At 36.6% G+C, this 10,462-nt stretch overlaps 1 protein-coding gene across 1 annotated transcript; it reads left to right on the forward strand.

Moving 5' to 3' along the window:
- Positions 1-227: 227 nt before the first annotated feature.
- On the forward strand, positions 228-9,731 carry LOC149656988 (small ribosomal subunit protein mS39-like). Its single transcript, XM_089844647.1, is given in 5 exon segments — positions 228-249; positions 329-397; positions 518-760; positions 4,644-4,699; positions 7,827-9,731. Coding segments are annotated over 5 exon segments (2,259 nt in total). The 3' UTR covers positions 9,696-9,731.
- The last annotated feature ends 731 nt before the right edge of the window (positions 9,732-10,462 follow it).

Raw genomic sequence — 10,462 nt, forward strand, 5'->3', positions numbered from 1 at the left:
GCCACGGAAAGAAGAAACGTTCAATTCGGCATTGGTTACTTTTCGCAGTAGTTAACGCGTACTCTCTGTGCATATTTAGTTTCGCGGTACATTTCGAATTAAACCTGGAAAACCTTTCAGATTGTTTGTTACCAATTGGAGACATACTTAGAATGTGTTCTGTTACGTTTGTGCTCAACTCGTGTTTGTTTGGAAAAAGTTCTATCAATGGAACAAGCGTGAGACTAATGTACCTCATCTCAAACGACGGTGATGTCATAAAACTACCACGCAGTCTCAGTGCAATCACGTTGATAATTTTTTTTTTCGGTAAGCGCATTGTTGATAGCAATTAGGTTTACCCTTTTATGTGACTATGATTGGGTAATGAGTTACGTTCGCGAAACTTTATTTGACTGTGAGTTTTTAAAATCCGGCACCATCACCGCCTATTGCGTACTTGTAGTTGCAAGCACTTTGTACTACACTATAACCTCGTTGACTTACCTTTTCCAAGTTACATTGGCGCTTTTAATAGCTTGTATCGGAATCAAATTAAAAATACTGGCGGAAAAGCTTAAGGTAGAGAAAAACGTAACTGAACTGTGCGTCTTACATACGCGATTGTTGAACGCTGTTCTTGACCTTGACCGACTCAATGAAAATTTGCCTTGCATTATGGCTAGTGGAGTGGGTGACTTACTTCTGTTTGGAGTTCACAGTAATTTGCAAATTGCTGGGCACTTCCTCACTCGATCATGCTTCGTGGACAATTGGCGTGGTACTGCCTTTATCTAGTACCGTTGTTTTGTTGGTTACGTTATCCGGTATTATAAATAGTAATGATGAAATGATTTCCGCGCTTCATTTGAGAATTTTGTCGGTACGAAAACCTCGATCGTCTATTGCTTACATCTCGGAATTTTCTATTGAAAAAGATGCAAAGTGGATGTTTTCGCTTCTCTTTATTGAAATGTTGCGTCATTGATAAAAATTTTATTGAAGGCATGTTACAGGGTGCCATATCGTACTTGACCTTCGTTTTGTCTCTGGTTTAATCACCACCAAGTATAATAATGTGTTGTACTATATTGTATAGAGTAATTTATCAGCAGTTATAATAAAATTAATTATTAATATTAAATTTAAAGCAAATCGGACCAACGAAAATAAGTCACAGTGACGAGTATGATGTTTACAACGCTTATAATCAGCCTTATACGTTTGCTTTATTAAGTATATAAATATATTCCTTGGCTCGCACCATAACCATTGAAAAGGAGAGGATTGATTTGTCTATAACAGTGCATTGCAAATGTACTATACAAATTTTAATGAACATACTTTTAGAGTGAAAAGAAAGAAGTTGTGTTAAGGTGGTATTTTTCATCCAGTGGTGATTTTAAAGGGAAGAGAATTGTGCTTTATCTATAAATGAAGAAACACCACTATTTATGTCTTTAATAAACACGCAAATCTGTCACATTGCCTTGTATAAAATAGGAAATGTCTTACTCTTTTTAAAAAAACCTCACACTTTAGGCCAAGAGTATTCAAAGAACTCGATGAACTTTCTATACAATAAAAACTGAATTTACTCAAGTTGGGTGTTTTACCAAATTCTCTATCTTTCAAATGCTTCTGGGCATAAGTGTAATTTAGAACATTAAAAATTGCAAACTTTAACTTTCTGTACGTGTATTAAAGCTGCGAGTGTAATCATTTTATGACCGTTAAAAGTAACTCATGGAGGAGCTTTCATCTGACGGTATAGCCTACCGGGAGGGAGAGGTAAAATATTCCTTCAGTGAAGAAATGATTTCCAGTCAGCGTCGAGGTTTGACCATAACTTAAGGTAATAATTTTAGCACTATATGGAGAGGCTATTCATTGAAATTTTTAGTACGTGTATTAGTGGTTACGTGTGGGTTAACCGAAAACGTTACAGCACTGATATAAAGACAGCGCTTTAAAGTTACGAATCTGTAATACTGTTCTTGTATTTATAAACGTCTACCCTTTGAAAAGATTAAACTAGCCTAAGTTTATACGAAGGGCTTGATTGCACATACCAGAAGTTAGATGAGACTAGAAGTACTGAGCTAACCAAATTCTTCACCTGGCGAAAGAGAATATTCTTGATAACACACCAACGGTTGGCCCTCTGGTAGCGGTTTCAGAACTTCCCCTCCAAAACGTGAGACGCTCGCGGCGGTAGACGGCCGAACTAGATTAAAGCACCCGCGTCCGTGTTCCGCGGCTTTAGGTTGAGGGGAAGGGGGTATGAAATGTTTTGGAACTCGACCAATTCTCTCTAGTGTAGGCGCAATGGAAGCGGCATAAAATGCTCAAATTTGTTCATTAGTGCCAGGATCTACTACCAATGCTAGAGCTCTTTACTTCTAGTCTCATCTTACTTCTTCTCATACTTAGTTTTACCGCATTGGACATAATGAGTACATACATGTTCCAAAATTGATCTGGAGTTAAATAAAAAACGCTCAACTCTCTTGACCAAAGTCATTGCGGTTTGACTGAAATTATGTACAACGGTATTAAACTTTCTTTTCTTTTAAAGCTTAGTTTAAATGAACTCTTTTCGTGACTGAGAAAACTTATATAAATATCTCAAGCATAACAAAATCTGAAAGTTTAGTTTTGCCGCAGCGATGCTTAAAGGAAGGGTGAAAAGGAAAGTCAAGCGATTTTTTATCGATTCTTCTAGTAATTATAAGACCAGTCTGCATAAAGAAACAATGAGGAAATGATTTTAAAATCAAATTAGCTTCAGATTTTAAGGATAATTTAAAATAATCCCCTCGAACCAATCGCATAACGCCCCGCCTTTTTGTTAACAAAATGATCGTGGCACGCTCCATGTCTCGTGCCACAATTGTCACATCGCGGGCAAATTTTATCAAATCTCGTGATAAATTTCTTTCGACACGGAGTGTGCCACGAGAATTTTGTTAATAAAAAGGCAGGGATTAACGCGATTGGTCAAAGGTACTTATATCAAATTGTCCTTGAAATTTCAAACTGATTGTAATTAAAAAAAAATCTGTGCTATTTCTTGGATGTTTCACTAGACAGATTGGTCTTATAGTTTGTAGAAGAATCGATGAAAAGTCACTTTGTTTCGCACTTCGCCATCCCTTTAATGAGCTTAGTTCACGTGAAAATTGATTTACTTAAACTGTACGTATACGCTTTGAAAAACAAGAAGTCACATCTTACTGCAAATTTCAGTACTAACCAAGCGTGTTTTGAAGTTGCATAGCTGTATTCAGGGGGTATACGAAATTTAAAAATTTAATCCATTCTCGTATTAGTTACTATAGAAACGGGAGGGAGGTTTCTTATATTACTTTTGTTTGTACTTAAGTTAAAAGGGGGAGGATAGATAAGTTAGGTTGATTTAGTTTCGGGAATTTACAAGAATAGGACCCCACCTCTCGGATTTTTTTCTGCTCTGGTTTTTTTGATAGATTCTGAGGTGAAAAAAATTATGCCGTAAAACTTTTTTGCCGGAAATGATTAGTTAAAAAGTTATAGCAAAAAGAAAATTGGCATATATTAGCGTATGTGGAGGGTCCCGGCGAAGCCGGGAGGCGATAAAACGTGTACCGCGCAATCGAGAGTTATATCGCATTGTTGTCCACCTTGCTTTTTTACCACTGGCGCAATTTCGGAAAAAAATATTTAACAACGAAAATAGAAATAAGAATGACCTTTTCGATCTCTAGAAGTCACTATAGTATTAGCAGTGGTCTGAGCTATCATTACGATTTCGGATTGAGTATAAATATAAAATCCCTGAAGGGATTTTCTAAATAACCTGTCGTCCGAGATTGGGAGTTGCCTATCCTTTAGCGTGAATACAGATTTCCTCGAGCGCATTCTTTATCCATGGTCTGACTTGAAAATGCCTATATTAGGTTAATTTCAGGTTATTTGTACTTAATGAAGTTGGAAGTGGGAGGATGGATAAGTTAGGTTGATTTAGTTTCTGAAAGGGATTTAAATAAATAAATTACTTTAATTGCGACGTTTATTGAAGTTTTCGCATTTATAATTTTTACCACAAATTTTTTAGCCGAAAAGTGCGGAAACTGAAACCCCGTTAGCCGAATCCGAAGCTGATTGAGCCAAAAGTCATTTAGAATGTGTTAGCAGACGACGCATAGGAGGATTTTTCCTATTTTAGTATGTGGGATCTCAGCCCACTGCACCACGCTTAGCCTGCACGCGCTGACCCTCCAAACAATTTTTTTCCAATGTAAAAGCGCGAATCAGGCATTTTCGACTTTTTCGTTCGAAAAAACAAGGATTCAGCTTTTAACATGTCAGTCTATGGGAGGAACTATTCTTTTTAAAACAAAATAGTTTTTTTTCCTAAAAATTCCCCGAGTTATTAAATAGGTTGTAATTATGCAGAAACCAAATTTTAATGAATTTTTAGAATACGAAGTATTTTTTTAAAAACTTTGAAACTTTGCACGATAATTTGAAACCATTCAATATGCTTCTCACTGAAATCTTAATAGTTTCCATTTTCCAATTAGTGAAAGTCCAGGGCTCTACATGAGGCACTAGTCAAGGCATTTGACTACTAAAAAAATGCCTTTACGAATAAAATAAATTGAAATCTGGGGGTTCACTAGTCAACTTGACTAGTAAAAAACATGTCCCGAATATTCGTAAACCATGCGTCTCACTAGTCAGTGAGTACTAAAAAAAACTGGGATAGGGGGCTCACTAGTCAGGCTGACTACTAAAAAAATATCCTTATGTAGAGCCCTGAGTGAAACCGAAAAAAAACACATGCGTGTTGAGGCCAAGCCGCCAATCGGACGTGCTTCTATGACGCGTTTAGACAAAAGCGTGATCGAGTCGGCTTTTATGGGATAAATCGGCGAAAATTTATTTTTGGCAAATTAGTGTTCCCCAAAGTTCCGCGGCTGTTATGGGATAAATCGGCAAAAATTATTTTTTTGGCAAAATAGTGTTCTCCAAAGTTCCGCGGCTGTTATGGGATAAATCGGCAAAAATTATTTTTTGGCAAAATAGTGTTCCCCAAAGTTCCGCGGCTGTTATGGGATAAATCGGCAAAAATTATTTTTTGGCAAAATAGTGTTCCCCAAAGTTGCGCGGCTGTTATGGGATAAATCGGCAAAAATTATTTTTTTGGCAAAATAGTGTTCCCCAAAGTTCCGCGGCTGTTATGGGATAAATCGGCAAAAATTATTTTTTTGGCAAATTAGTGTTCCCCAAAGTTCCGCGACTGTTATGGGATAAATCGGCAAAACTTACTTTTTTGCAAAATAGTGTTCCCCAAAGTTCCGGAACTTGAGAAGTTGAGAAAGATTTAATTTCAAGTTCTTAATAGTTATTATGGCGGCGTTAAATATTTTCAAATGCTCAAATACAAGCCAACATTATATTTTTCGCAAAACTAAAGGATCATTGTTTTCACTGAGTAACTATGTTTGCAATCAGTCGGGGCCGTCGTCAGGGGGAGGGCCGGGTTCTACAGTGTGTAGAGTGTAGACAGACAGAGGAAACCCACCCATAATCCCACGCCCACAAACAATTCAGGCCAAGCAAGCTAACAACGTAGAAGCAAAGACGCAAAGACGAGACAATTTTAGGGATTAACATGGTATTTATTTAATTAACCAAAATCTTGAGGGGGAAAGACTTTGAACTAATTAAGTGGCCACCAGGGCCAGTAGACCCCAAAGCGTTTAATTTTTAAACTGGCTATTGGCCTGTGATAGTGCCTTATTTCTCACTCTGACGTTCATGACATTCTGCTAAGCCTATAAATCCCATATCATTAAAACGAAATTAAAAAATTATTGTCTGGCATTAAAAAACGTTTTCGCCAAGCTTTGGAAAATTGGCACACTCTTCGTAGACGGTAGAGCAGATGATTCCAGTGTTGCCAATGTTTGAAAGTGGATTTTCCCACTTCTATTTGTAAAATTTCCCACATTTCTACAGGCCCTTTTTAGCCCCGCCCCCAGCTAAAATATGGAAAAAAGGGTACAGTTACATTTATCTGGACTATGGTTTCCTACTAGGTTTTATATGGAATACACTCCGCATGGCTTTGACATTATGTACAAAACGCGCCAAAACGCTATAAAGCTTTAAAATTCTCAAAACATGCTACTCTTTTTCCAGTGTCAGATTTACAATCACCGAATTTATTTCATAATATCTCTTGCAATTATTTAACCGAGCAAAATTTTCGAAAATGCACTAATTTTAACTGCATAGTCTGCACTTTTAACACTTAAACAGTGAAATTCTCACATTTAACCGATTTCGGAAATAAATTACGTTTTTCCCACAGAGCCTAAAACCTTACCAAAATTTTCCACACATTGGCAACATTGGATGATTCTGAACGTGGCAACTAATTATTAGGGCCAATATTTTGGAAAAGGTGAAAGCTGGTTATATAATTTGGAAAACGTGGCAATTAACTATTCATATATTTTGGAAAAGGTGAAAGCTGGTTATATAATTTGGAAAACGTGGCAATTAACTATTCATATATTTTGGAAAAGGTGAAAGCTGGTTATATAATTTGGAAAACGTGGCAATTAACTATTCATATATTTTGGAAAAGGTAAAAACAAATCATAATAAGTATCAGGGCTCTATTTTGCAAGATGGGATCTTATTTGTAATAGACCTACGCGAATGCGAGTTGACATATTTATTTTTAATTTGCAAACGTAACCTGACCCAACCACTCCTGCCAATGTTAAATAAATCATTTTTAATATACATACTAAATTGAAGAACGTAAAATATTAATATTGGATTTAAATTGCACTTGGAAATAAACATTTCGTCATTTGGCATATTTATTGTCGTTTACAAACCTAACCACACCTGTCTTAATGTTAGTTTAGTCTTTTTTGTTATTGATACACATTTTAGCTTATGGTCAAATCTCTTAACATATATGCAGCGTAAGGTTATTTTATTTTTTTGCCAAGTTTGGAAAGTTCATATTTCATAGTTTTTTTACAAAAAAATAAAATTATAACGGAAATTAGCCATGAGTCGGAGGAAATATGTTTCTTTTACGGTTTCACTGGTTCGAGTCTTTTGAAATATTAGTGAGAAGTATATTGAAGGGCTTTAAATTATCGTGCAAAGGTTCAGAATTTTAAAACTAATAGTTTTTATTTCAAAACTCATTGAAACTTTGTTTGAACTTAACACAGTAACATAGACACTTTTTTAGGAAAAGAACCATTTTTTTGTTAACTTTGCGCGATAACTTGCATCGTCATATTGACGGTCATGGTAAAAGCTGACGGCTTTGAATTTTCAAGTGGTAGTCGGAAATGCACAATTCAATTTATTTTCTTCTTTTACATGTAATTGTTATGACTTGCGTAATTTAATTTATAGTTAAACCCTTGTATTAATTTGTTTTAAGACCTCGTTGACATTGTCTCTTCTCTCGCTTAATTTTTAATAAATAGTACAAAGTTTTATAATTTCTTGTATAGACAGGATTTTAATACTAATCCCCCCAATTCCCGATGAGTATACCAATGCTTATAGCACGATTTTAATTGAACAATCTGAGGCAAAATGATGCGTCCTGTTCTTCACAGTAGGAACTTTTAAGTTATTTTCTAATATGGATCAACTTGAACCAGACTTTTCCGTTAAAAATCTTGCTTTAAGACTTGGCACACGCATCGATAGTTAGGTGCATTCGTCCGAATATGTGCCCTACCGTGGCCCTACCTAAAATTTGACCCTGGCGACGGCCCTGCAATCAGTATAATATAAAATACAACTCCAATCTTCAGTCACCTCCTGTTGACGATCCAATTAAGATTAAGATACCTAAACGTATTCCAAGGGGTCCAACAGACATTTTGAAAGCTTTAGCATCAACAGTCAAATGAAATCCGGCTTCACCACATTACAAATACGAAGATGACCCCTACTTTTTACCTATAAGTAATGTCAACAAACGGAGCTTCGCTCTGTCCAAGCAAGCTGGAAGGAAAGCCGCTGCGTTTTTATTGGAGAAATATCCAGACAGTTTTGGGCATAATCCTGCCGAACCAAATATACCCGCTTTCAATGCACGCATTAAAAATGACGAAAGCAATCTAAATGAACCTCAGTCTCTTATGGAATGCATTGACACGTTAGATTTATCGACATCCGTAACAATTTACAAATATCTAAAAACAAAAGATGTAGCACTCGATGACGATGTTTTACACAGTTTATTAGAGCTGCTGTGTTACTACGGCGGTGAAATTCAAATCCCAGAAGATTACATCGAGGAACGTTGGTTAAAACGATCGAAACGTGAACAGTGGAAGAAATGGCAACCCGATAACCTCATCGATGAGATATTCCTTAGAATTGAAAATAAAACTGCGAGAAGCTACAGCGCGTTAATAAAAGGCCTTGCTAAGCATAAACAGATAGACAGGGCTTATATCTTATATAAGGAAATGAAATACAAGAATTTCGCTGGGGACGTTGATTTGTATAACGAGCTGCTAATAATAGTACCATATCTACGCGAAGGAGCGGACAATAGATGGAATTTAGTTGAGGAACTAGTCAGTGATATGGCTCAGGATAATTTGAAACCAAATATAGGAACTTTTAACGCTTTATTAGCCAACGTAAATAAGCTGGGAACGTGGCGAAACTCGAAAGATTTGGCGTTATCGATATTCGCTGACATGAAACAATGCGGCGTTGGACCTAGTCTAGCATCGTACTATTATCTCCTTGGTATCTTCTGCAAAGATAGAGGACCAACTAGTTACATTTTAATCGACATTATCAATGAAATTGGCAAAAAAGAATTTGAAATACGACACAAGATCGATATTAATTTTTTCGTTACCGCCATGGAAATTTGTAATAATCATCTGGGCGATGCGGAATTAGCATTGAAAGTTAACGATTTATATCAGTATGGAGAAAATAGTAAACTTATTGGCAGCGCCTTAAAGGAATCAATCTATTATCAGAACTTATTTAAAGCCGCCTGCAAGTTGGACGATATCGATAATTTCTTCCAGCTCTATAATAAATACATCCCTCATTCGTATACGCCGGAACCTAGCGTCATGATTGAGATCTTAGAGGCCATTAACTCGAGCGGAAAACTTGATTTCATCCCTCAAATGTGGTCGGACGCCATTATGTTTAACCACTCTAACAAGGAGAACGTTGTCAGCGCCATTCTGGCAATTATGGCGCAATCCAAAGACGAACATTTGGTCTCGACTTTTGCAACTGTAGCGCAAAATGTTAAAGAACGTATTCTCGCCATACAAGATAAAGAGAGGATTATTAGGACTAATGTTACATGGACTGGACAAATATTGGGGGATCTCTTGACCATTTTTACAAAGGCGTCGGATTTAGAAGAATCCTGGGATACCTTCAAAATTATGAATAACCTTCAAGGGTCCATTATGGGTTTTCCTAGCAATTCCTCTTTACAAGCTTATTGTAAATTGGCTATACTTAACAAGCAGTATGATAGAACGTTGGCGTGTTTGAATTACTTATCCGATATTGGGCAGGTGGAAATTATTGCGTTCGTTAATAACATGTGCCAAAATATGGACAAAAAGAACGAAAATTTTAAAACGGAAGTTAAAAAATTGCTCCCAGAGTTAAAAGACGACAATTTGTAACTGTGAAGGACACAAACCGATCTGGGATTTGCCAATATCATATACCAATATAGAGTTTCAAGCTTGATTTACTGATTACAAAACCGATTTTTACTGATATTTTTTTTAATAAGTCAAGAGATGGCACTTTAGCAAATGACATCGCCATATACAGGGTGTTTCTGATAAGTCTGCCATAAATCAAGGGGCGTGTTCTTTGGGTCAAACTGAGTGGAAAGTGTCAAAGAACATGGGGTGTACAAGAATTTGCAACGAAGATATGGCCCCCCAAACATTGGCCCCTAAAACAAGAAAATATTCGAATATGTAGACTAAAACAAATTCAGCCTTATCAACTTGTTTAGAAATAATGAGACAATTTCAATAGTTTCCCTCTAACATCGTTATTGAACTTTCACCTGGCAGAAGTGTATTAAATGAGTAGAAGTATGCCTACTCTAGTAAAGTAAATTCAAAGTATCATGGTACCTTTCGGTTGGTATTACTTTTATTCTTAACAAGTTAACATGGACGTTACAGGTATTGTTCAAAATGTCCACCAACGGCGTCTTTCGAAAGATTCTTGGACATGTTGGAAGATTCCTGGCATGTTCCTGATTGTTTGACAACCTTCAATAATTCGTCTTCGCAAGTCTTCCTCATCACGGACTTCATTCTTGTACACGATGTCTTTGAGATGACCCCAAAGATAGAAATCGCACGGATTTAAATCCGGATATCTGGCTGGCCACGCAACTGGTCCTCCACGCCCAATCCACCTCAAATTA

The sequence above is a fragment of the Phalangium opilio genome, unplaced genomic scaffold, assembly GCF_054372755.1.
Source record: "Phalangium opilio isolate 3A_F unplaced genomic scaffold, DU_Popi_V2 ptg000077l_1, whole genome shotgun sequence".
Lineage (NCBI taxonomy): Eukaryota > Metazoa > Arthropoda > Arachnida > Opiliones > Phalangiidae > Phalangium > Phalangium opilio.